General features: G+C 43.8%; 1 protein-coding gene across 2 annotated transcripts; it reads left to right on the top strand.

Moving 5' to 3' along the window:
* Positions 1-27,007, top strand: LOC117651240 (lipase 1-like). Of its 2 annotated transcripts, none has more exons than XM_034395062.1 (8): positions 1-131; positions 14,717-14,906; positions 20,655-20,769; positions 21,962-22,226; positions 23,123-23,281; positions 25,805-25,889; positions 26,173-26,318; positions 26,699-27,007. In XM_034395062.1, the coding sequence occupies exons 1-8, from the start codon at positions 45-47 to the stop codon at positions 26,843-26,845; spliced, it is 1,194 nt and encodes a 397-aa protein (XP_034250953.1). In that variant the 5' UTR covers positions 1-44; the 3' UTR covers positions 26,846-27,007. The 2 variants fall into 2 exon arrangements, with proteins under 2 accessions (XP_034250953.1, XP_034250955.1); XM_034395064.1 differs by lacking the exon at positions 1-131 and adding an exon at positions 13,439-13,567.

The raw sequence follows: 27,007 nt of genomic DNA on the forward strand, positions 1-27,007 counted from the left end.
TTCCGAGTAAAAACGTCAGCAGTCGCCTTTTTCTCACTCCTGAAATGTCAGCCCAATTTTTGACGCTCACAATCACGGCTGCCTGCTGCTCCTATGCCATGGCTTCTCTCCAATCGTCAGCAGTCGAGAAGGTAAGTTGTTTAATGTTCCAGGGAAAAGTGACTGTTGAGACCCATGCTCAGCACCTCTATGAACTTCGTTTCAACAAGTGCCAAAACATTGAATACTGGAACTTCTCTGGCTGCACAATACGGTGGATCTTTATTTCTGACCCCCCCCCCCCCCGTTATTATTGGCGAAATGGGATCCCAAGGATAGCAGAAGACCATTAACGAGTCGCATTTGATCCGGAAACAATTGTATCAGCTTTGGGGGAGGGCTCAAAGTTGTGTCGAAACGCCCAAATTGGTGGTTATTCAAGTATTGCCGCCGAATCAGATAATATATCAAAACGCCTGAGGTCTCAAAAGATGGGGAATTTAATTACCTTTCCAACGAGCTATCAATCATTGTTGCAGTTCAAATGTTTCTACTTGAATCATTGCAATTTATGCAGAAAAGTGGGGGCAAAAATGTCAAAATCACTCCAATTTCGGTGGGGTGAAATTATAAAATTGGCCAAATCGATATCTCTTTATAGAAATGGATTGATCTCAACAAGACAAACAATAAACGTCAAAACATGCTTTGGTCTAAAATGCGAAAGTCGTGCAGGCTTCAGAAGACACAATTGTTGTGTTTCGTCATGTCCGCAGCACCCTCGGTCAAATTTACACCCCAAATTGAGCATCTTGGCCGTCGCAATTGAAAAAAAAAGGTCGTTGCACGTTGTTCCTTGTTTCATTGTGAACAAAATCTCCAATAATGACGTTTGTTCTAGTTGCACTTGACTTTAAGGACGAACTGTGACTGCTGAATATTCTTTTTTGAGGTGGCCTTGGAGAGCCTAAAGTATGAGAGCAATCGGCTGCTGACACCTGAAAACGTCCCCATGTCAGACGTAACAATTTTGATATACTTTGGATTCGTTACGAAGTGGATAGCTTATGATAATGGTGTTGGCAGTTGACTGTTCGTGCGGTGGAGATAACGAAAAGTGTTTATAGACAAACAACATAATCTTGTAAATTTATGACTCCTTTTATAAACAATTTGTACCAAAAATATTTGTAAATTCAGAAAAAAAAATTAAGGAGGACATCACTCCAAAAACAGTGCTTTTGTAAAAACGTCATAAAAACCAAACGGAAAGAGAAAAATTGTTCATATTTTAACAGGTAAAGTATAAAACAACACAAAGTCAATCCGCCAGGGCAGTACAGCGATTTCGTTGAAAACACATTTTTGAGTGTTAGGTTAGACCATTTCGTACTGTTGCAGCGCTGGACGCCAAACGGTTTGACCTAGAACATTGAAATTTGTTGACAGCCTTCATGAGATGTCTGGCTATGGTGGGTACCTCAATCACATTTCAAAAATCATTTTAAGTTGTGTTTGTTACATACCAAAAAATATTGTTCAACTTTTTTGGTCAAAATTGTTCAATTTCAAACGTTAAAAAAATAATAAAAATTGACCAATGCAAATTATTTTGCTACCCACCATAGCGGCATGTCGTAGGAGCTTCCATGCTAAATCTTCCCGCTGTAGCTCAAAAACTGCGCCCTAGAGGCCAGCAACCGTTTGCAATTACATGTTCCGAGAAAAACGCGATGAAAGTTGGGGGAACTGGGCTTTTCCCCTATGCATGTTTGCGGCGCACAACCTCCTAGAACTGCAATTTTTTGAATTCCGGAATGCGGTTTTCACTATTCAACGCAGAAAGGAATGGTCTATAATATAAACTAATAAAAAAAAGTTGCAATTTTTGATCACTTTGGAGTGATGTCCCCCCTTAAGAGTGCCGGGATGGGCTTCTCTTAGTGTGAACAGAACAGCACTGCAAAACCAAGGGTGGACAATACTCGCTTAAAATGTGAAAGTGTGTCATTCTTAGTCTCCGCACTTTGAAGAACAGAGTTTGCAATCTGCACTCACACCTATTTCATACATGCCAAGAAATACTGTAGGGCTTCTGTCAGCAGCTTCACACTCAAAGTACTAAATTCAGGAGTTAAATTTGGAGTAGTGTATATACAAGGTAGGTTTACGCCAGACCGCGTCTTGTTCTAACAGGCTTCGCTGCCTGTTTCTCCAATCCGCGCCTGGCGTACCTACCTTGGCCTGCGGCGCTAGCCTGCCTTCGGCAGGCAACGGCTTCTCCGTCGTCGGTTACGTCTAACTTGTTGCGTGCTAGGGGGCTCCACCCCCCAGACCCCCCTTCATTTTAGATAGAGTTGCTTCATGAACAGATAACCCGACCTTGACCCTTGTAATTTTTTCACTTGTCAAGTCTGCGGGGCTCGGCCCCCCCGACCCCCCTTTTTCAAGACAGAATTGATTTGCCTGCAGAAAACTCGATTTTTCGCCGTTTTTATGTGTTTTTCGGCTATTAAAACTGAACCAATTGAGCTAGGATAGTGAAATTTCGCGTGTGCCGAGCCAAGGACATACCTAAAGAGTGTGCAAAATCTCACCGAGATCGGCCGAGCCGTTCAGGAGGAGTAGTGCGGACACACAGACACACAGACAGACAGACAGAAAAAACTTTTCAACCCCACTGGAGTAACAGGCTTCGCTATCGCTCAGCCAATCACGTCACACGTGTCACTTGAAATATCCCACGCTCACGATGCGCTCCTCGTGACGATTCTGTTCTCTTCGAAAATGACAGTGTTGTTATTCACTAACTCAGTTCTACAAACTGAGTTCATAATGATACCGGGCTCTGAGAGTCAGCGGTGCTTTTCATGATAACTCGTGACTGTTTTTACGTTTTTCTCCTCCGAGTCGTCAGGGCACTGCACGAGTGCATCGCAAAGCGTGCCCCACCTCTGTATAAAGGTAGCTCACTGAAAACGTTATGGTCGGACACATGGCCAAATCGATGGGTCCTGTGAACAAAGACCGAGGTCGAGGGGTCCTATTCAAAAGATCTTATCTGGGCGTTCCCCCCAAGACAATCTTATCTTAAACGCAGGTGAATTTCACATAGTTTGATCATTTGATACATCTACATATCAATGTAATTTGTGAGTATGTTAAAGTAAATCTAAAGGTGGAAGATCAAAGAAACCAAAAGTGCATGTGGAAATATGTTTCGCTTACCGTCGTGTTTATTCTGACGGTTCAAAATGAGTGAAATTTGCAGGCCTTTAAGATAAGATTGTCTTGGGGGGAACGCCCAGATAAGATCTTTTGAATAGGACCCCTCGATGTCTTTTGGGTCGCTCGAACAAAGACCGATCTCCTTCGGGTCGCTCGAACAAAGTCCGATCTCCATTTTGGCGGGGGGGTTGTTCCACATTTCTGTTTGCCTTTTTAACCCCTTGTGTGGATCAAACAGAGATTGCGGGATTTCAAAAAAGCGTTGAAGGTTTTGTTAAAATATAAAAAGTTTTCTCTTTGTTGTGGACCCAAAAGTAGGATTTGTTCGGGACTTCAAAATGAACGCTTTGATAGGTCGAAAAGCGTGACCAAAAGTCACGCCAAAAATTGGCGTGACACGAAATTCACGCCGATGAACGGCGTGTCATGTGAGTCACGCCGCCATTTGGCGTGAATGACAATGCGTTTTATGAGACAAGTCATGCCAAAAAGCGGCATGACAAGAAATTAACACCAAAAATTGGCGCGAATTTTTGAGTCACGCCGATTTTTGGCGTGACTTTTGTGTCATGCCGTTTATTGGCGTGACACTTTATTCATGCCCCTGCAGCGGCACGAAGTCACGCCGGTAGATTTTCAGTGAGAAGCTGAACCTCAGACGGCATACTCCACTATGAACTTCCATCTGCGCTGAGTCTTGGCGCTGGCACACTATGGGTCAGAATCAGAAAAGCGATTTCAGTTATCGAAATGACATTGCTGCTAGGGGGGTTTGAGGTGCGCTGAGTCCATTTCTGGCGTCAATTTGAGTCGGTGGCGTGCCCTTGACCCATTGCCGTAGCTAAGAAAAACAAATTTAAAGAGATCTTCCCGAATGTTTTCTTGTTAAAGTGTTCCCAGGTGCGCTGAATCCATTTCTGGCGTTATTGGCTGAGCGATAGCGCAGCCTGTTACTCGGGTGGGGTTGAAAAGTTTTTCCTGTCTGCGTGCGTGCGTGCGTGTGTGTGTGTCCGCACTACTCCTCCTGAACGGCTCGGCCGATCTCGGTGAGATTTCGCACACTTTTTAGGTATATTCTTGGCTCAGCACACGCGAAATTTCACTGTCCTAGCTCAACTGGTTCAGTTTTTATAGCCGAAAAACACCTAAAAAACGGCTAAAAATCGAGTTTTTTTGCAGGCAGATCACTAACGTCTTGAGGAAAGGGGGGTCTGGGGGGCGGAGCCCCCCAGCCCCGACATGTTAAAACGTTACAAGGATCAAGATCGTGTTATCTGTATGAAGCAACTCTATCTAGAATGAAGGGGGGTCTGGGGGCGGAGCCCCCCAGCATGCAACTAGAAAGAAGTAACCGAGAGCAGTTCTCGCGAAATGTGATAATTTCGTGTCCTCTCTCTGGTTCTTCCAACCTGAAGTCGATTTGAACGGGGTCTTTTCCTACCTTAATGTTTTTTGACCTTGCGGACAAGGTACAATTCTTACCAGGATGAAGTTTTGCCTCCCTCCGCCATTAAATTGCAAGTTTTACCACAGAATGTAATTTCCGTGGACACTTTTTGATGTCCTACGCTCCAGATTTGGGGCTTCGCGCCTCTACTACAGCCCGAGGGAGTATGAGAAATCACTTTCGCGAAGTGCATTTTGTTTTACGCAAGTGAGGCTACGTTTTGACGTGTAGAACGTATCTCTCGGGTAAAATTTGCAGACACAAGATGACTCCGAAAATTGTCCTCCACAACTAAAATTCGAAAAGTCTAAAATCGGTTTTTTGAGACGGTTTTTCTACCTTATGTGCGATCGTTCTGAAACTTTTCTCATATTGTTGGTGCATTCGTTCTACACAATTTGCAAAGTGGCGGAGTAATGTGGCACCATTAGAACGGAAAATATAAACTTAAATAAGTTTCAAAGCGGCGAAAAAATTGGCCTAGCAAGCAATAGGTGTAATTTCCGTTCCACCCATTGCTAGCAGACCATTCAAAATTTTGATTGCGAACCAATCCTTGTGTGTTTGCCTTGTGGACAAGTTGTTCCAGTAAAATTTTGGTTCCGGTGGCACTTTTGGTTTGGCTTGTAAACCCCATTTCATGCAATAATGTAATTTCCGTGGACTGTAATTTCCGTGGTCAAAATGGGGTTTTCGTTGCGTTTCACGTGATTTTGGCCTCGCAAGGGGCCTCAGCTCTAAAGTATGTCGATATTTTTCTGTTTTACACCTCTCTTATGGAGGGAATGCCATTCTTATTGGCTAACCCAAGAAAGCATGCACTGATTATAGGTCACTGGCCAATTACAGGTGCGTTTACTTGAAGAAAAGTTGATCGGCAGGTCGATCGAGCGGCGCACTGCTCGCGCCGCGGTATTTTTAGCCGTCTCAAATGCAAATTCAGGCATTTCAGGCACATTAGTTAATAACCTATACATTTTCTAAAAGGGGAAATGGTTTCTGTAATCTATTTGACGTTTTGGGTCTTAGCACCCAAAAGCCAAGCTGAGGAAAGTCGTGGCGTAGTTTAACACAACATCCATCTGGTTAAACCCGCCGCTAGTCACAAAATGGACCCAAACGAGCAGCGACCCGACTTTTTTCAAGAGTCTAAGCTTTCGACTCCACTCATCAGATTGGTCAAACAATGTATTTTCTGGACAACCAAGCGGTTTTATGCTGCTTTGTTCGGCGCGGCCGGCATACTGCCATGACAGTTCTGACTGCGAGTCAGTGAAACCGTTCAACGTTGATCATTCAGATCGGAAAGCTTAACCGAAAGCTTTGAGTCTTGCGAAAAATGGGCTTGCTGTATTTTGGGGTCTAGCTGACCAGACCATTTAAGACTTGCGGTGGACTTAACCTGACCGATATGTTAAGCAACATGACCCCAAGGAGAACAGAATTGTCACGAAAAGCTCATCGTGAGCTGATTTCGGGTCACATGTGACCTCATATGTGCTCAAACACTGTGGCAAAAAGATACGGAAAATCCTGTTAATTTTTTTGCCAGGATTCTCCGTAGCCCTCTTATCAATATTCTCCGTAGGCTCTTACAGTATTCTCCGTAGGGCCGTTCAGTAATCTCCTTAGGACCGCGCAGTCTTCTCCGTAGGGCCTGGAAGACTGTACAGTCCTACGGAGATCACTGTAAGGTCCTAAGGAGAATACTGTAAGAGCCTACGGAGAATACTGACAAGGGGGCTACGGAGAATTAGCACAAGTTGTTTACAGAATTTTCCGTAGCTTTTTGCCACAGTGAATCGTGACGAAATTTCATCACCTGTAGCTCACGGTGACCTTTTCGTGACGATTCCGTTTTCCTGTCTTTCCTAAGCTTGCCGTTCGAATGCTAAGACCCAGTTTATCGAATAAATTACTGCAATATGTTCCTCAAACTTTACCCTTTCCGAAAATATGGGTTAGTAAACGTTGGTGCCATATATGCTAGGAGGGCTAAATAGACCGCACCGCCGATCAACTTTTCCTTAACTGACCGCACCCATTATTTAATATTTTCCGAACGAGGACACGCAGGAGCTGATCAAGTGGGACTTTCCTTCGTTGTCCACTGTAGGGCCCATCATTTGCCAAGTGTGAGAGGTACCGCCTGGGAGGTAAACACTATGCAACCGTGGTCAGAAGAAAATGAATTCACAGTTGTTCCCGAGACAGGGAATTAAGCCGGGAGAGGTGGACACCGGACCCAGTCCTGCTCAAAAAGGCTGTTCTAGGCTGGGGGCCCCTCACCCCTCCCGGGGAATGTATACCTCGTCACTTACTGGTCACACTATGAGTGGGACGTTGTAGCCGCATGAGGTTCTCCTCCGCCAGTATAACGTGGCACCCTAGTAAGGACGGCCATGTCCCGTTTGGCAGTGCACGCGGGCATATGTCGGGCCGGAAACGGCATACGATCAAACTGTGGTCTAGCCCGAAATCTTATTGTGAGGCACGCAACATGGAACCAGAATGCACAGATGTGGAGGGAGCTGCCAAAACTGCTAGGTGTTTGCGTTCGTGTCGCAGCTATTCTAGGGGCCCATTAAAATGTAATTTCCGTGGACAATTTCTGAGGCTGTGTAATTTCCGTGGACAGCAAAAAAATTAAAATTGCGATATTTTCTATATTAGTGGGGTGATAGCTCGCCCCGATGAATCCATGATCCCTAGTGGTGTTCTTAACAAGATAAATGCAAAAAAACCGGTTTCAATTGAACTTTTTTTTCAAAAAGGTTCGGGGCCCAAAATTAACCATTTCGCGAGAACTGCTCCCGACGATGGACAAGCCAATGCCTGCCGAAGGCAGGCTAGCGCCGCAGGCCAAGGTAGGTACGCCAGGCGCGGATTGGGGGAACCAGGCCGCGAGACATCGCGAGGCGTAAACCTACCTTGTTTTAGTCAAAGGCGTACCCTTGACCCATTGGAGTAGCAGAACGGGGGGGAAAGTGGCGATACACTATAACAACTTAGGCTTCTCCCGTATATTTAAAAATTCGCGAATTCCACCTTTGTTTAACCCTTTCGGGTTTTGAACCTGGGTCTGGGTCTAAATGAATGAAATTGACGTCATCAGCAACCCTAAAAACATATAAAACAATGCAAAACTAGAATTTAAAAAAAAATGGTTACCCCCACCGGGATTTGTACCCGGGTCCAAACCTCTCCGATTTGCTCGAAACTAGGACCGTTGCCTTTGAATTATCGCCCCGATTCCAAAAATATCCATACATGCTATTCTAGCTACGTACTGTGCCTAAATCCTCTTCGACTCAATGTAGACATTATGCACCTGCAGCAGCGCCACGGAAGCTCGGATTAGGTTTGCTGCCACCAGGTGGTTCTAAGGGTCACCCAAGGGGGCTGCATACCAAATTTTGTGAAGATCGGACCACGGGAAGTCCTAAAACGAACAAACGGTCGGGAGGACGCATAGCACGCATGACACTAATCGATTATGTATATCGCGCCTTTTGGGCCTCTCGGCGGAAATTGGCGGAAATTCCGCTTGGTGCATTCAAAAGGGGACAATTTAAGCTTCACGTCGCGATAAGAGTTAGGAGGTTTCAAGAGGTTGGCAAAGTTTGGCAGCCTGCGAGACGAATTTTTATCGTCTTTTAGCAGCGTTGACATTCCTCTAAAAGCAGTATTTTAGCCTCAAAAGTGCCAAAAGTCATCGTTTTTCCACCAAAAGAGCTAGTCGGCAGGCAAGAACTTGACTAAACTTGGTTTCCAGGTGAGCTTGGAGCCCCTCAACTCAAATTTGAAGGCAAAAGTCCCGGACTCCCAGTACGTTCGTGGCCATAGCTACTTTGGCTCCGAAAAAATAACGCTAAGTGTCCCTTTTGGTGGAAAAAACGGTGGTTTGTGGCACATTTGAGGCTAAACTACTGCTTCATTTCGCATTTTAGACTACGGCATGTTTAGACATTTTTTTGTTTGTCTTCACTGTTAAAAATGTTATGAATTTTCATTACGAATATGCATTGAAAATTCATGAACGCAATTAAATTTCATAGCGGCCATAAAATTTCATAAATATAATGAAATGTCAGAACACATTCCATGAAACGTTATAATATCTCCTTGAAAAATCAAGTCTGCAATGAAACGTCAAGAAATTTGATGAAAAGTCAAAACGTGAAACTACAAATTTAGTGTGGTTCTGAAAATTTATAACCAAGATATAAAATTTCATGTCGGTCTTTGACTTGTGATGGGCAGGTTTTGATGGCTCTTACACTCATAAAAATTTTGTCGTAACTTAGCGACACATTTATTGCTAACTTTTTTAGCGACAAGATTTGTTGTGGAACAAATAGCTTGTTAAACCGTAGGCGTATTGGAACTAAGGGATAATTTCACAACGACTAAATTGTAATAACGCACCAACAATAACACATCAACGACAAGTATTGAAAGTCCAAAAGGTATTTTGTAATGTCTGCGACAATATTCATAGAGTAATTTTGTCGCTAAATTTATTTAGCATGGTTTTTTAAACATTAGTAATTTCCCTATGACTTAGAAGAACAAAATAGATGATTATTCATAATTTGCTTTAATTGAGCAGATAATTGCAAAAGATGTTGTTTCCACATAAATTGTATCGTAAAGAGTGATAACAAGAATTTTGTCCTTCAACGACAAAATGTCGCTTACTAGACTCAACGACATTTGTTTCGCTTTGGTTCATGATGAAATTCTATGTTTTGGAACGACTAAATTTTCACTCATCTGATTATTTCTGTACAACCATTTTTTAACAGTGCACATTGCCCGGGTGGAAGGAACTTCAGGTTTGACTGAGTTTGAACCTAATCGTGATTCGGAATATTCCTATGCTCTTCCCTGAGTAAATGTAGCGTGATAATATGAGTATAGTAAATCAAACGTCGCACCAAAAAAGAATTTTAGTATCATTTAACGCAAACTGTGGTCAATCCACTGCTCACATGGTGCGGCCTGTCAGCCACCTGGGCTAGGGTGGGTCGAAAATCCCAGAATTAAACGGCGTATGGTTTTGTTTGCAGTTGACCATATTTGAAAAGAGATCCCACAATGCTGGGGTCTGGTGACGTCACCTTCCATCTCTTTGGAGGCTTCAAACTTGGGTCTAATAGTGAAAAATGGCACTTTTGGCCCTACAGGGACGAAACCATGGATCGCCCAGGATGCGGCTATCTCGCGATGGGCGCGGAATATGTTCCTTTATATTCCTGCAAAGTCTGGGCGATGTGGCTCAACATCTTGGTTAAGCCCGGGCACTTGTTTTAACGCTAAAACAAAGTTGCAAAACACTAAAAATTGGATTTAAGGGTCTATTGTTTGCTCCAAGGTCCCATATACATACATGCATGGAAAGGGCTCAAAAAATGCAATTTTTTGGTATATATAACTTTGTGTTCGGACGTAAATTGTTGCCAGGGCGAAACTTTACACATTTCTGCAAAAGCTCAAAAACACTAAAAAGTGATTTTTAAGAGAATATGTATTGCCTGTAAATCCAATATGATCATACAGTTCGAAAGATCTAAAAAAATGCAAAATTTTGGTATATAAAGTTTTGTGATTGGACAAAAACTCGATTTGTTGTTAATTATAGAAGAAAGTGTAAACGTTCGTCGTGCCATCTCTTGCCTAACAAGGGCTTTGCTTCGCTTTGCTTGTTAATTATCTTGCAACTATTCGAGTTTTTGTCTAATCACAAAACTTTATATACCAAAATTTTGCATTTTTTTAGATCTTTCGAACTGTATGATCATATTGGATTCACAGGCAATACATATTCTCTTAAAGATCACTTTTTAGTGTTTTTGAGCTTTTGCAGAAATGTGTAAAGTTTCGCCCTGGCAACAATTTACGTCCGATCACAAAGTTAAATATACTGAAAAATTTCATTTTTTGAGCTTTTTCCATGCATGTATGTATATGGGACCTTGGAGCAAACAATAGACCCTTAAATCCAATTTTTAGTGTTTTGCAACTTTTTTTTAGCGTTAAAACAAGTGCCCGGGCTTAACCAAGATGTTGAGCCACATCGCCCAGACTTTGCAGGAATATAAAGGAACATATTCCGCACCCATCGCGAGATAGCCGCATCCTGGGCGATGCATGGTTTGGTCCCTGTAGGGCCAAAAGTGCAATTTTTCATTATTAGACCCAAGTTTGGAGCCTCCAAAGAGATGGAAGATGACGTCACCAGACCCCAGCATTGTGGGATCTCTTTTCTAATATGGTCAACTGCAAACAAAACCATACGCCGTTTAATTCTGGGATTTTCGACCCACCCTAACCTGGGCTCAAAGTCAGGTTTCAAGAAGCTGCCGCTAGGTGGCGCTCGGAGTGCCGTGTTCGTTCACTTGTAAGTTTTGCCTATTCATTTAAGTAAAATCAATATTTTTTCAAAAGTTTATCCTTGGTTACCTAAGTGAATATCTACTCTAGACGTATGCTAAAAGTGTTAAACAAAATATTACTCTGAAGTCGAGAAAAACGCAGAACCATGTTGCGACTCGCTGGCGCCTACAGTCGGCCATTGGGTTAGGTCCAGCGAGAGCCTCCTCGTGATTGTGGTACAACTTGCCACCAACTCTTCTCACTGAGTTACACTCCGGGTTAAGCTCTTTGTCTAAGGTGGGCTTAGCCCGCTTGCAATTTTTAGAACTGGTATTGAACTAAGAGTCAAGATACCGGTCGAGATTACATCACCCATTTATGAAATACAAAACCACAATTGGAAATAAAATGTCAAAACTCGCATATGAATTTTCATTAACAATTTAATGAAGTTTCACAACACTTTGCTATGAAATTTCATGGTGATTTTCTGCAATGAAATTTATTTCATTGCAGAAAATCGCCATGAAATTTCATAACAGAAAAGTGATAATAATTACATTAACATGTTATGAAATTTCAATCCGAATTTTTTAACAGTGTTGTTGAGATCCATCCATTTCTGTAAAGGGATATCGATTCGGCCAATTTTAGAATTCAAACCTGCCGAAATTGGACGGATTTTGATATTTTTGACCCCACTTTTCTGCATAAATTGCAATGATTCAAGTGGAAATATTTGTGCTGCAACAATGATTCACAGCTTTTTAGAAAGGTAATTAAATTCCGCATCTTTTGAGACGTCAGGCGTTTTGATATCTCATCTGATCCGGCGGCAATACTTGACAAACCACCAATTTGGACGTTTTGACCCAACTTTGAGCCCCTCCCCTAAAGCTGATACAATTTTTTTCCGGATCAAATGCGATTTGTTAATGGTCTTCTACCATCCTAGGGTCCCCATTTCGCTTATAATAACGGGGGGTCAGAAATAGAGTATTCTAGTCGTCGCCGATCGAAGAACAAGAAGAAGAACGAAGCCGGAACTAGCGCCGCACAGTGATGCAAAACGGTAAAAAGTCGCGCAAAAAGCACTTTTCGTTGATTTAGTCCATCCCTAAAGGGACTGACGTTTTTGAGCGCAGAAATGATCGAACTACATGGTGGCGGAACTCTTTTCTGCCACAAAATGGGTAGGCCTATCTTTTTATGGCGCTGAAATAGAGCAATTTGATGCAAAAACCAAATAGAGCGACATGCGGTGCGAAAACTGTTCGTTGTGGCGGCATTTGCAGAACAAAGTGTAACATGTTGTATGTTTTTGGAAAGCTGAGGGTTCAAGAAATCCGCTACATTTGCTATAATTAACGGCAAAGCTCTCAGTCACCAAATATTCGCCGTAAAATAATAGCCGAATTTGCCATTTTTGTTGATTTTGAAGTGGAATAAGTCGAGTTGCGAACACTTGCGAACCGGTCAGCCACAGCCACATGGTAGTACCTGGGGCCAACTTTAAGGTCTGTATGGTGTCAGGTTGCGAAAAGTTGCGCTTTTCGAAAGAATCGACTCCAAAGTCGCGGCTTTGTCACAAATGACTGGTCAACTTCCATTTCCCGAACTTAACCATAATCGTTTCTCCTTAAGTTCCAGCTTTGGTTCCTACCCTGTGGTGGTTGTACACGTTCAATCTCTTCAGAAAAGAAGTCAGCGACCCTAAACACTTCGTTTCACAAAATTTGGCAGTGACAAAGCACAGCGTAACAGTGTTACCCCCTAAACTACCAAAGCTCCGCCCCTGCTGTGGTAGTCGCACATGTCCATCCTTTCAAAAATAATGTCGGCGACCCTTTAAACATCTTTGCACAAAATTTGGCAGTGATCAAGCGCAGCGTTACAGTGTAACCCCCTTCAACATTCCTATATCCGCCCCTGTAGTGGTCGCATACGTTGAATTTCTTCAGGAATGAGGTCAGCGACCCTCAAAACCCCACAGCCTGAAAATTGGCAGTGATCAGGGCACTCTATAATTTTGCGCGACTTTTTTCGGCTTTGCATCATTGTGCGCCGGCGACATAACCTCCCAGACTTCTATGAGTGGACTTAGGAATGGTAAAATACCGATATTTTATATTTTGGTATTTTACATCGGTTTTAAACCGAATAAAATACTGAAACATAGTGGTATAAAACCGTAAAATACCAAGAAATTCAGAGTTCTCGGTTTAATACCGGGTTAAAACCGTATTATACCGTAAAATACCGACCAATAAAATACCGGAGCCATCCCTAAGTGGACTAATTACTGAGTTTTCTGTGGCGTATCGCCTTTAAAAGCACTTTCATTTGATCCTAACACTTTTTGACACAGGAAATTAAAATATTTGTCGACATTTCTGGCTGGAACCGGGCTTGATACCTACTCCGTTTCTTCCCGGCTTCCGGTTTTGTTCTTCTTTTTGTTCTTTGATCGGCGACGACTAGAATGCTCTATTAAGATCCACCCTACTGCACAATTGTCATGCAGAAGAAAGACTGGTAATACAAAAGTTTCGCCGACTACTTAAGTACACGGTAAAAACGATACCTGGTTTTCCGAGAAAGCGTATGGTAGAGACATGCGATTTCCAGGGAGTTCCTGGGAACACCAGCTCTCGTTTTCACCGTGTAATACAGGGTGAGTTTTCTTACACTGAGAATGAAAAACTCATGATCATAGCACCCAATTTTAGGCGAGATATACTTCATTACCCAAATTTGGGTGAGGAAGGGTGTATCAGTTACCTACATGAATCCAGAATTATGACTCAAATTTGAATGATGAAACTTTTCTCACCCAAATTTGGGTTTTGAAGAATTTCTCGCCAAAAGTTTTAGTCATGATCATGACTCTCTCATCCTCATTGTAATGCGTCAATATTTTGTAGCTAGCTTGGGCACCTCAAGGGGATTATTTTCCACCAGTCTGGTGAGCGCAAACGTCTAGGTACGGAGATAATTGGTGTTTTTGAATTGGCCTTCGCGCCTGCGAGCTGGGCACCCGCTGCCACTGTGGGTCGCAGGACCTCACGAGGGGTGTCGCGGGCCTAGTGGGGGTGCTGCGGGTCTCAAGGGGCTGTGGTGGTGGTCCCCGTGACAGTGGATCTCACGGCTGTCTTATCGAGGGTGGCAGGACTCCGCGGAAACACTCTCAGCACGTTACTGAACTTTTCTTCATTAATTACGTATTCGTATAAGGAACTATAATACTTAATATTTTATAAGTAATTATGACAAATTTCCTTTGTAAAATCATGCACAAATCCAAATTGTCAGTACATTATTATTTAACATTTCAAAACATAGATTTATAGTTCACCATAAGTACTGACAAAATGAGCAAAAGGTCAGTAACGTGCTAAGAGTGTTCTTGTTCAAGGTCAGTGGCATTCCCGTGAGAACTGCAAGTCCTGCTTACCTCGCAGGCGCGAAGGCCAATAACAAAACACTATCTCCTCACCTGGACGTTTACGCCTATAAGTTCATCGATGAAAAATGATCCCCTCGGTATGCCGTAACTACCTGCAAATAATTGACACATTGAGGAAACTCACCTTATATAAAACGAAATCATAAATTTATACTTTTGAGAGTTCTTAACTTTATTCCTCTCAGTTTATCGGCATCCTGTGTGTGTCCTTCCATCAGCTGGCGGCATTTTACGGCTACCGCGCCGACTCGCACGACGTGGTGACGACCGACGGCTACATTTTGACCATGCACCGCCTGTCGAAGCCACAGGCGCACAACTCCAGCAGCCACAACACCCCGGTCCTGGTGGGCCACGCCCTCTTGACGAGCAGTGAGGTGTGGATGTTCCGAGAGGACGAAAACCTACGTAGGTATCGTTCACTCCCAATATCCTGCTGACATGAGCTTTTCTTCGCAATACAAACAAAAAGCTTAGTAACATGACAGCGCAGCGAAGTTAGTAACCTACGGATAAAGGTTTTCAGCAACTCATGACCAATTTCTTCATACAGCGAACACATTTTTGGGAATATGACAGATTTGTGTCGTAAAGTGCCGAGAATTAGCTCAGTATTATGACTGCACGGCATTTCTCACTAGGAAATTGGGAGTGTTAACAACACTACAAACTAAGCTTGTTTCAACAGAGACTTTAAATTAGGGACGGCCGATACCTCTAAACGTATCGATACTTGGGTATCGATACTTCCAGCAGCCGAAGGTATCGGCGTATCGATCCTCGACCTCAAAAGTATCGATGCGCCCGAGTATCGAGTCGATACTTTAATGAACCTCAGTAAGTATTTCCTCAGTAAAAATTGCCAGTTTTTAAGTGAATTTATAATCTAACATATCAAAACATGGGTCATTCTACAGAAATGTTACAATTTGATGTCCCTGCCCCTTTGTGACGAAACGGTTCGTCCTAGAAAGACGCGGTTTGCGCGATGAGATGGTGCTTTTTGTGCTTCAAAATGATCCACTATTGGGTTTGAAAGTTTCTGAGGTTTTCAGATGGCTGTGGCCTCCGGAAGGTGCAAAATGTAAACTCCGTGGCTGTCCCGATGCGCAGTTCACTAAGTTTGCGCCTCTCGTATGTCTAAACGAGACGCAGGACAATCATTCCTGACGGCTCTATTTGCTAAGGCACTTTCATACTTTAACTTAACCCCGCTGACTTTCCTTCAAAGTTTGAAGCTTTGTGCCTGCACAGAATTAACTTTTGTCCCGAAGTTTTTACTTCCCTAAAATCCACATGTGCACTGTAACGAGTTTGGTACTACAGGAGACAAACGGGAAGTAGCAGCCTCAATCTGAAGGCTGCAATGGATTCCGGATGAAAAACACATCTAGTCACCAAGTTTGAGGGATGTGAGTCCAATGGCTAGCATCTGATTGGTATCAAAATTTCAAAAAGGGGGTCGCGTATTTTTTTTGTATGTAAACTCCGTACCCGATTTGCCGCGGATCCCCTGTGCGTTAAACCTACGAAATGAGGATAAAAACAATGCTTTGGTGGTCCTTTAGTCAGCTGTGTATGCGCGGTCTTCTGTTCCAACTCATTCGGCTACAATCCAGGTATTTGCTTCAAAATGTAAACTCCGTGGACGTCAATTTACTCCGTAGATATTTCCCCTATGATTTCAGGGGGACATTTTTTTTTTCTCGAAAAGTGTGACGCTTGATATTGTTTCGCATTCTGCATGCCGAAACAAGAAAAACAAGCCCAATATGAATGAAATCGGACAACTTTTAATTTTTCACGGTTCTAACTGCGAAATTGTAACATTTCTGTAGAATGACCCACATAAGAAAAACTGGAAATTTTGGTTGCGCGACGAAAAGTTGCCAGTCTTCAGACCGCGCATGCGCAGTGTCGGAAGGCGGGGCCAGAGTATCGAGGTATCGAGGGAAATCGACCCAAAAGTATTGAAACCTAAAAGTATCGAACCCAAAAGTATCGAGTAAAAAGTATCGATACTTTAGGCAAAAGTATCGATACCTCCAAGTATCGAATCGGTATCGGCCGTCCCTACTTTAAATGTCTGACGAAGAAATACTTAGTAATGCCAAGGAAATGGCGCAAGCGTAATTTGAAGGAAGTTCTACTTCGTATTAAGGGAGTATGGGGCGATTTGTAACAGGGGCGATTCGTAACAAATGCGTTTATTAATTTAAGTGGAGGGAGCAGAGGAAAATCTGAGTATGGCCCCTCTTTCGCTTCAAGTACAGGGTCCTTGAACAATCGAAGCGGATGTGATCGGTGCTCAGGTATAGTTTTGGAGGGCGTATGAAATATAGGGTACACCGAACACTGGCAAATCTTTTATTTCGAGTTCTAGGAAGTTTCTGTCTGAGGCTCCCCACGTATGAATCAGCATCAAAGTACCGTTGGGGCCTTGAAGCGTGACCCCTTTACAATGTAAACACGTGGCATAAGTTGCTTTTACTTTGTCCAGTGATAGTTAGGGACGGATTTCTTGCGTAACAGGCATTTGGGGTGATACGTAACAGACCCGTATAAAAACAAGAAATTAAGTAGTTTTTGCTGTTAAATGCTTGAATTATTTCTCGAATCATCTGCTTTTTTATTCCAATACATTTACACAGCTCGAAATGCATTTTAAAGCGAGTTATTCAATGCTTTCCTCTAAAATTGAAAAAAGTGAGGTGAGGATTGACATAGCCTATCAGTTAATGCTCAGGCGGTCAACGGCAGCTTGTAATGTAGATTTTTAGACGTCTGCAGGACGCCCGAAGAACAACTGGTGGAGGAGATACCATTCCCGACGATGTTTCATTTAATGTGTAGGATGTTATGAAAAGCCCCATGGCTGTTACAAATCACCCCATGCTGGGGCGATTCGTAACAGCATGCAAGGGTTTGGAAAACGTCTTAGATTTCAAAGATTACGGACTCCAGATTGATCCAATGGAGCTGCACAGTCTAGATGAAAAGCCAGACTGCTCAACTGGCACAAGTTTGACACCGATATGCAGAATGTTCTTTATTTTGTATAGAGAATTCCAAAATCTGTTACAAATCGCCCCACACTCCCTTACCAAATATTTTCCTTGTTTCTGAGAATGAAAACACTAAAGATTTGTATTTCTTATAAACGTTGCTTTGAATTCTTTTTGCGTGAAGTTCACTGGAACAGAGCTGAAATTTCTTCGTGAGCCACTTTTAGTGTATTCTAGCATATTCACTGTAACGTGACGCTGCCGTCTTAATAGGGTGGTGTCGCATTCGTTTGAACGTTGGTCAACATTCACCCGATTGTGTCATCGTTTTCAAACGAACGCGATGAAATTCACATTCTGACGAGTGTGACGTCACATTTGTTGGATAACAGAGTTAACAGTCAAATTGTTGCTAGTTCTGGAGGGGTCTGGCTACCGCTCCCATCAAACATTCTAAAGACCGGGTAAATTTCCTTTGTCGTGAGGAGAATTTTGGTAAAAAGTACTTTACGTAAACAGCCGTTATTCGTAATTTAATGGATTTGGGGGCGTGCGACTTTCACGGCAAAAAGTGCCCGGAATGCCTAGGCCCACCCTGTAAAAATAATCTGTATTCCCAGGGTTTGCCTGGAAAACCCAGATCCCGTTTTTGCCGTGTTTGAAACAGGGCGTGCAAACTCAACATTTATTGAGATTTTGAGTGCCTTTATCTCGTCAACGACGAGAGGTGAAAAAGTAATGCACAGGGTAACTTAAATTTAAAATTTGATTTTGAATTTAAGTGATTCTTTGCATATTTTTTGGCCCGCCCTTCTATTCAAAAAATAGGGGGGGGGGGCTATGCATTTGCCTTTGTGTCTGTGTGTTGTTGTCGTTGTTGTTGTTGGCGTCTGTGTACAAGGAAGGAGTTGAGCTAGAGTGACAAGATTTGGAGGCAACTTCAGGAGTACCGTTCAAACAAATAATCCGGTGGTGCAAATCCCGTCCGGGTCGCACAAGGGCTGCTGCAGGTGCATCATGGTTTTCATGAGCGAGAGGGGGATTTCCGCCATTATTGGTGCTAGCAGGGCACATATGGGTATTTTTGGAATCGGGGCGACGAGACAAGATGAATGGACCTGGTCCCGACCCCATCGGCCGCTTTTTGGCTGAGCGATAGCGAAGCCTGTTACTCCAGTGGGGTTGAAAATTTTTTCCTGTCTGTCTGTCTGTCTGTGTGTGTGTGTGTCTGTCCGCACTACTCCTCCTGAACGGCTCGGCCGATCTCGGTGAGATTTGGCACACTTTTTGGGTATGTCCTTGGCTCGGCACACGCAAAATTTCACCATCCTAGCCCAACTGGTTCGGTTTTTATAGCCGAAAAACACTGAAAAAACGGCGAAAAATCGAGTTTTCTGTAGGCAGATTGCTTCTGTCTTGAAGAAAGGGGGGTCTGGGGGGCGGAGCTCCCCAGCCCGGACAAGTGAAAAAGTTACAAGGGTCAAGATCGAGTTATCTGCAGATGAAGCAACTCTACCTAGAATGAAGGGGCTCTGGGGGGCAGAGCCCCCCAGCAAGCAACAAGTTAGGACAAGGTAGGTGTACGCCAGACCGTGTCTTGTCGTAACAGGCTTCGCGATGCTGCGCCAGTTTCGACAATCCACGCCTGGCGTTACACCTACCTTGGCCTGCGGCGCTTGCCTGCCTTCGGCAGGCTAGGTTTCTTTTCCAGGCATCCGCATACCGATTTGCGTGATTGGAGGTCAAAACAGCATTTGATTTCGTGCCTAGGGCTGCATTGGCCTGACTTTTTAACTTGTCGAGGCTGGGGGGCTCCGCCCCCCAGACCCCCCTTTCTTCAAGACAGAAATGATCTGCCTGCAGAAAACTCGATTTTTCGCCGTTTTTTATGTGTTTTTCGGCTATAAAAAACCGAACCAGTTGAGCTAGGATAGTGAAATTTCGCGTGTGACGAGCCAAGGACATACCCAAAAAGTGTGCAAAATCTCACCGAGATCGGCCGAGCCGTTCAGGAGGAGTAGCGCGGACACACACACACACGCACGCACGCACGCAGACAGGAAAAATTTTTCAACCCCACCTGAGTAACAGGCTTCGCTATCGCTCAGCCAAAAATCGACGATGGAGAAGCCATTGCCTGCCGAAGGCAGGCTAGCGCCGCAGGCCAAGGTAGGTACGCCGGGCGCGGATTGGAGAAACATGCAGCGAGACATCGCGAAGCCTGTTACGACAAGACGCGGTCTGGCGTAAACCTACCTTGTACAAGTTGGCCAGATCAGGATCTTCAAAAAAAAGGGTCGACCGACTAAAAAAATTTATTGCAGATTTCGATTGGTCTCAGCAAGACCTTTTCAACGAGGGGTCGGGAAGGGGGTCCGGGAGCCCGACTTCGTCCATTAGTCACATCAGGATCTTGAAAAAAGGGGGTCGACCGACTGAAAATTTTTACTTAAGTTTTCGATAGGTCTTGGCAAGACCTCTTCGAGGGTTCGGAAGGGGGGTCCAGGAGCCCGCCTTCATGAGTTATGGGAAAAAGTGCGACGGACTCGTTTTGCGCTCGTGCTGTGCCTCTTATTGCAAGGAGTTGCAGTAGCATGGCAAATATGGGTATTTTCGGAATGAGGGCTAAGAGACAAATGAAATGGGCATATTCTAAGGACAGTTGGAGTAAAAAGTGTAAGGACTTTTGCATATTGTGAATAGAAGGGCGGGCCTAAGTCACGATGGTACATCGATAACTTTGCTTTACCCGCTCACGGGGTGTGTGATGCGAGCGGGCCGAAGGCCCGGGCCTTCGACTGGCCAATTTGGGTCTGATGCGAGGGCCGAAGGCCCGAGGAAAGGCCGCCGGCAGGCCAAGCTGGGCCGGCCCCCTGTCGAACCGAGTTGCCGGCGCAGCGAAGCGGAGCTGGCAACTCGGTTCGACGGAAGGCCGGGCCCTAGCTTGTTTTTAATTCGAGCCGTTTACGAAATAAAATGTCAAAAATCGCAAATAAATGTTAAGTTAGCACGCCCTGGTTTGGAATAAATCGATCTAGTGGTAGGATTTTAAACACTAAGCGAAATTTGTCAGAAATATTTCCAGGACATCGAAACTTCTCTTTTCGGTATCCTTTAAACTGACTCTTTTTTCGTGTTTGTTGTGTTACAGCATTGCAGCTTGTTGACCATGGATTCGATGTATGGCTGGCTAACTTTAGAGGATCTCATTACGGTGTAAAGCACAAAACTCTCAGTCCGAAGTCACACGAGTTCTGGGACTTCAGGTCAGTTGTCATACAGAACACTGGGTTTTGCATGCAGACGAAGTGTTCGAAAGTGAATCAATGGAACAGGTCTATCGTTCCTGTGTCCTAAAACTTCCAGAAATTGGCGTGTGCACTGTTCAAATAAATCTCCAAATTTCAATGGCGAAAAATGTTGCTAAAGAAACCTTCTTCGTAAATTTCCGAACATTCTTTGGTTTCTGAAGCATCCTTGAGAATTTACACAGATCCTCTGCAACCTAACGATGATTATTCGTAATTTGATGAAGATTCGTGATAAATTTTCAAAAAGCGTTCGGCAATGTGCCTTTTGAACAGTACCTTTGGAAATGTACACTTCGTTTCTCACAGCGTAAACGGACATTCCGAACATTTTCTCGTGTTTCCGTCCTCTGTTCTGCAATATATTCACCATATCGAAGGACGGAGTTTATAACAGTGACGGATCACATGCGCGCTGCCGATCCACTGGTAACTCCACTGAGATTCCAAACGCTATGAGTATAGCACGTATGGTGCAATTAGGGATGGCTCCGGTATTTTATTGGTCGGTATTTTACGGTATAATACGGTTTTAACCCGGTATTAAACCGAGAACTCTGAATTTCTTGGTATTTTACGGTTTTATACCAGTATGTTTCAGTATTTTATTCGGTTTAAAACCGATGTAAAATACCAAAATATAAAATACCGGTATTTTACCATCCCTAGGTGCAATGCAGCTGAGATATCGCAACCATACGTGCAATGCGATAGCCACACTGCAAGAAAAAGTGTGAATAGTACAACAAATGTACAACAAAAACTGTACAATAAAAGTACAACAGGGATTGTAGAAAGTACAACGAGAATTGTACAAACCACAACGACGCCTGCACTGCCCATCACTCGTCATGCCGGTTTCATTGTACTTTGTACAACAATTGTTGTACTTCGAAAGTACAATAAAAACCTGATAAAAAATTTGCCAGAAATTTGTGTACTCTTGTTGTGGTTATTTCCTGCAGTGCATATTGCACCTTACGTGCAATGCATTGCATTCCGAAAAGGCCCCATGCTAATGCATGGGAATAGGGTGGCATTGCACTTCATGTGCAATGCTTTTGCATTTCACCAATTGATGCTATTCTCATAGCGTTTGGATTCTCCGTGTCTTCGACAGGTATGCCATCGTTTGCTTCACTTGTTCCAGCTGGCATGAGAACGGCATCCTGGATCAGGCCGCCATGATAGACTACGTGCTCAACGCCACGGGGCGCGCACGCCTCTTTGCTCTGTCGTTCTCCATGAGCTGCAGTGCCACCATGGTGCTGCTGTCCGAACGTCCGGAGTATAATGCAAAGATTATAGCCAACGTTTTCTTCGGTCCGGCGGGTTTCTTCAAGAACCCGGCTGGCTTGCATCGTATGGCCAAAGTCGTGATGGAAACGTTCCCCGCATTTACCAATCGACTCAAGGTGCGTCCGTCCGCTCTCAGCCGTTTACTCCCTTTTTCTCATTAGCACACGCATTTCAGTAAGCAACCAAAATACCTAGTTTTTGTTCTCAGTATTACTTGGCAATTTCTAATTACTGAACTTATATATAACTGTTTTCTAAGTAAATTAAAAATAATTTTTCAAGTATTAAAGAACGAAATACTAAGTATTATGGTCACTTACAGAAATACGTCTGCTAATGAGAAATAGTCCACGGTAAAAACGGAACCTGGTTTTCCCAGGAACTGCCTGGAAATCACCTATGTCTCTACCATAGGCTTCCTGGGAAAACCAGGTTCCGTTTTTACCGTGTCAGTAATCGTCTGAGAGTGTATCTTACACTCTAAACCTAATTTAGTGAATTTACAACACTGAAAACACAAATGCGGCCAATGCCGCAAGCGTGGTGTGGACACGGACTTGACCGACTAGGTGTATAGTAAAGCGGTGGATGCCAGTCTCGTCTCCACCCAGGCGAAATCTGCCTCGTTCGTGCCATGTTAAACGAAAGGGTATCGGCAACGTTGGACACGTTTGCGCTTCGTAGTGCGATGACTACGCTACGAAACGAGGTCAAATCTTTTAGACTATTGGCCACACAACCTCGCGGCATGGACCACGATTGTCTGCTCAGTGAATGCACTCTCATTCCAGAAACGTGACATCACGTTGAAACGAACGTGACAAAATGTCACATTCGTTTGGGTGTGAATCGGCCAAAAGTCAGCTTGTTCACATTCAAACGAATGTGTCGCAACGCTGGAAAAGTACGTTACATTTTGTCACGTTCGTTTCAACGTGATGTCACATTCGTGGTATGAGAGTGTGCATAAGGTTTCAGCAGGTTCTGTCTCTTCAACGAAGCTGTTTTCCAGGATGTCACCGGAGAACACGCCATAAACGACAAGATGCCATTTTCGGATGTATCCCTGACCACTATTTGTCCTGCGACAAAACGCAACGCCATCTTCGCGCCAGTCTGCAGGATGCTCTCGGACTTCTTTGCGGGAAAGAACAGTTATTTAGGCAGTGACGTACGTACCACTGATTCCTGACTTTTGTCAAACCCTGTTAGGTCTATCACTGTCATTCCGGGAGCGGGACATTGCGCTGAAAGGATCGTGACAAAATATCACGCTGCCTAGAGCATTGTGTCACGCCCGTTGGAATGGGAATGGAGGTAATTTACGGCTGATTTACAGCGTGACATTTTGTCAAGTCCTGTGATGTCAAGCTTCTAAAATAGAGATTCGGGGTCCGGAAATATTTCCGGAAAGATTGAAAATAGTTCCGAAGTACTTCGGAACTGTTCCCTAGGCCCTTGAAAGATTGGAAACGTTGAAAATATGGTTTCTATGGTGTAAGTCTTTGGTGTAAGTCTTCGGTGTTAAGCCTCTGAGAGGCTTAATACGTAATTACGGGAGAGGAAAGTTTCCTCAACCAAATTTGGGCGCCTTTGAATCAAGTTCTTTCATCCCTGGATAACCTGAAAAAAGGCGTCAACTACAAATTTTGCCCTAAAACACCTGAATAATCGGTTTGGTCAATACAGGGTGAGTTTTTTCGATGTGTCAATAATTTGTAGGAAGCTTAGGCACCCCTAGCGAATCATTTTTCGCCAGTAAACTAGTGAGCGCAAACGTCTAGTTGCTGAGATAATACGTGTTTTGTAATTTAACTTCTTGCCCACGAGGTAGGCTCCCGCCTAGGGTGGTCCAAAAAAAAGTAAAGTTGCTCGGATCGTCCAACGCCGCCCGGATTTAGATTCTACATCGAAAAATATGAAATACGTGTTTTTTCCTTTTTCGAAAAAATGATTTTTAGGACCTCCGCAGAGCCCTTAAAGTTTTTGACAGTGCTATAAATAGGAAAAAATCGTAACTTGGTCATTTTTTGACCGATTTTCAAAAACGAAACAGGGATTTGTTCGTTTTTGAATGCTTTTTACGAAAAAAAATATGCCCAACCCTCTTTTTGGTTTGTCTAACTTTCAGGGGCAAAAAATGACTAAATTTTGGCCCAAATTGGCAATAGTTTAAGTTTGTAGGCCGCTACAGCCACTCCAAGTCCACCCTGTCAGCATGGCGGGGTGCTTCCACCACAAGGCAAGCCCCATGAACAGAATTGGGACGCCGAGTGCAATTTGCCTACCTCCCAGGGGCATCAAATTGTGGATTTTTTCGAAAATCTATTAATAGGGATGTCTCTTGGGGCCTCTGGGCACTCAGATGGGCACACTTTCACACGGGTTGATACCCACAATACGTGATATGAGCGTAATGGACGTTGCTGACGCGAGGGACCGCAAACCACGCAAGGCCACAAGAAAAGCCATCAAAATGAAGGAATTTTCTGAATGTTTACGTTTTTTTGGTCCTGAGAGGTAGGCATGAGGTCCTCAACAGTCCGTTCCTATTTTTTGTACTTTTTACGTAGTGCGGGTACCGAACCGTGTGAAAGGGTGCCCATCTGAGTGTCCAGAGGCCCCAAGAGACATCACTATTGATAGATTTTCGAAAAAATCCACAATTTGATGCCCCTGGAAGGAAGGCAAAGTGCACCCGGCATACCAATTCTGTTCATGGGGCTTGCCTTGTGGTGGAGGCACCCCGCCATGCTGACAGGGTGGACTTAGAGTGGCTGAAGCGGCCTACAAACCGAAACTATTGCCAATTTGGGCCGAAATTTAGTCATTTTTTGCCCCTGAAAGTTAGACAAACTAAAAAAGAGGGTTGGCCATATTTTTTTTCGTAATAAGCATTCAAAAACGAACAAATCTCCGTTTCGTTTTTGAAAATCGGTCAAAAAATGACCAAGTTATGATTTTTTCCTAATAATAGCACTGTTAAAAACTTTGAGGGCTCTGCGGAGGTCCTGAAATTCATTTTTTTCGAAAACGGAAAAAACACCTATTACATATTTTTCGATGTAGATTCCAAATCCGGGCGGCGTTGGACGATCCGAGCAACTTCAATTTTTTTTGGACCACCCTACTCCCGCCGCCACTGAGGGTGGCGGATCCTCACGAGTGGGTGTCATGGGATTCGCAGTACTCGAGGGAGTGCCACTGACTTTACGGAGAAACCGTGGAGTCCTGCCACCTTCGTGAAGACAGCCGCGAGATCCACTGTTACGCAGGCCACTGCGTCAGCCAATTAAGACCCTCGGCAACCCCTCTGAAATGACTATTGAAAGGTCCGCCCCACCCCTGCGACCTTCGTTGCATCCCCGCAAGACCCACGACATCCTCTCGTGAGGTTACGTGACCCTCAGTGACCGCAGGTGGCTATCTGGCAGGTGCAAATGCCCATTTCTAAATATCAATTTTCTCCGTACCTAGTCGTTTGCGCCCACTAGTTCATTAGGGAAAAAAGAACCTCTCGGGGTGCCCAAGCTACCTCCAAATTATTGACACATTGAAAAAACTCACCCTGTATTTCCAATCTTTCTTTTTTTTCCCGAAATACATCAGAAATATTCTCACCATTTTATTTTTCTGGAAAATAGAAAATCTTTTCTGAAATGAGACTGCATTACTAAACGATGTCTTATTACAGAAACTGCTACGTGCACTCACCATCAGATTTCCATCTGGAGCTTCAATACGTCAATGTGCGCATTTTGCCCAAAGCATCGAAAGAGGTAATCTTTTCTTCTCCCATGGCGGTGTTTGAATTTGCCTGTTCTCTATTGCTCAAATGCCCTGTTAGGCTAGAAGTATGAACCCAATTCAAAATCAATACCATTTTTATTCTATCATTCCATTATTTTAATTGCATATGCCATGAAGAATTTCCACGTGCTCGGTATACTCAGAAACCTGTTGCAGCATTTTAGAATGTTTTTTTAGGTTGCCTGGAATACTGAGGGTTATCAGTGAATGTGTGACGTCACCATTCCTTTCTCGAATTTCGCATCTTTGCAGATGGCGAGTTTCGGAAGTACGATTTCGGAAGGGCTAGGAACGTCGAGCTGTACGGATCCCCTGACCCCCCATCTTACAACCTGAAGGCTATCACATCACCAACCCTTATCTTCTGCGGACTCGCGGACGTCACAGTCAGTTTCATGGTGGGTTCTTTTGTTCGTAAAGAAGTGCTGCCTGACTGACATGCATTCGTTTGTTTATATTGTTTCCTTTTGAACAAATTCACAATGTAATTGCAAGAGATTCTTTCCACATTCTTTCCTTTCCACAGTTAAGGTAAACTTGGATCAGGAAGAGTAATTTTAGGACACAGGGTAGAAATGGAACAGTGTTTCTTGTTCAAGATTTGTTACTTTGGACACACAACACACGCTCTAGCAAATATGATGTTTTAAATTGTGAAACTAACATTTGGACTGTAAAGAGTCCAAGACCAAAAAACCGGCTTTCCCATTTTTACACCGTGTCCTAAAATTACCCCAACTCCGTACCTTCTATAACATGACGTACCTTGTATTTCCAGGACTGTTCCGCTGTCTCAAAGGCCGTCCATTCAACCGTGGCCTTTTACGAAATTCCACAATACAACCACTTTTCCTTCATTATCGGCAATGGCCTTGAAGAAAGGGTGAACAAGAAGGTCATAGCCTTCTTTCTGAGTTTCTTGTGATACTGAGTCGTTCGTTTTCTTCCATTCCATTTTATTGAGAGCCATCCATCGAGGATTCGCCATGTGTATGTGTTCAGTAAAAATGATCAACCCCACTCAATATATGCATTAGGGTGGGTCGAAAATCCCAGAATTAAACGGCGTATGGTTTTGTTTGCAGTT

The sequence above is a fragment of the Thrips palmi genome, unplaced genomic scaffold, assembly GCF_012932325.1.
Source record: "Thrips palmi isolate BJ-2018 unplaced genomic scaffold, TpBJ-2018v1 HiC_scaffold_5, whole genome shotgun sequence".
Taxonomy (NCBI): domain Eukaryota; kingdom Metazoa; phylum Arthropoda; class Insecta; order Thysanoptera; family Thripidae; genus Thrips; species Thrips palmi.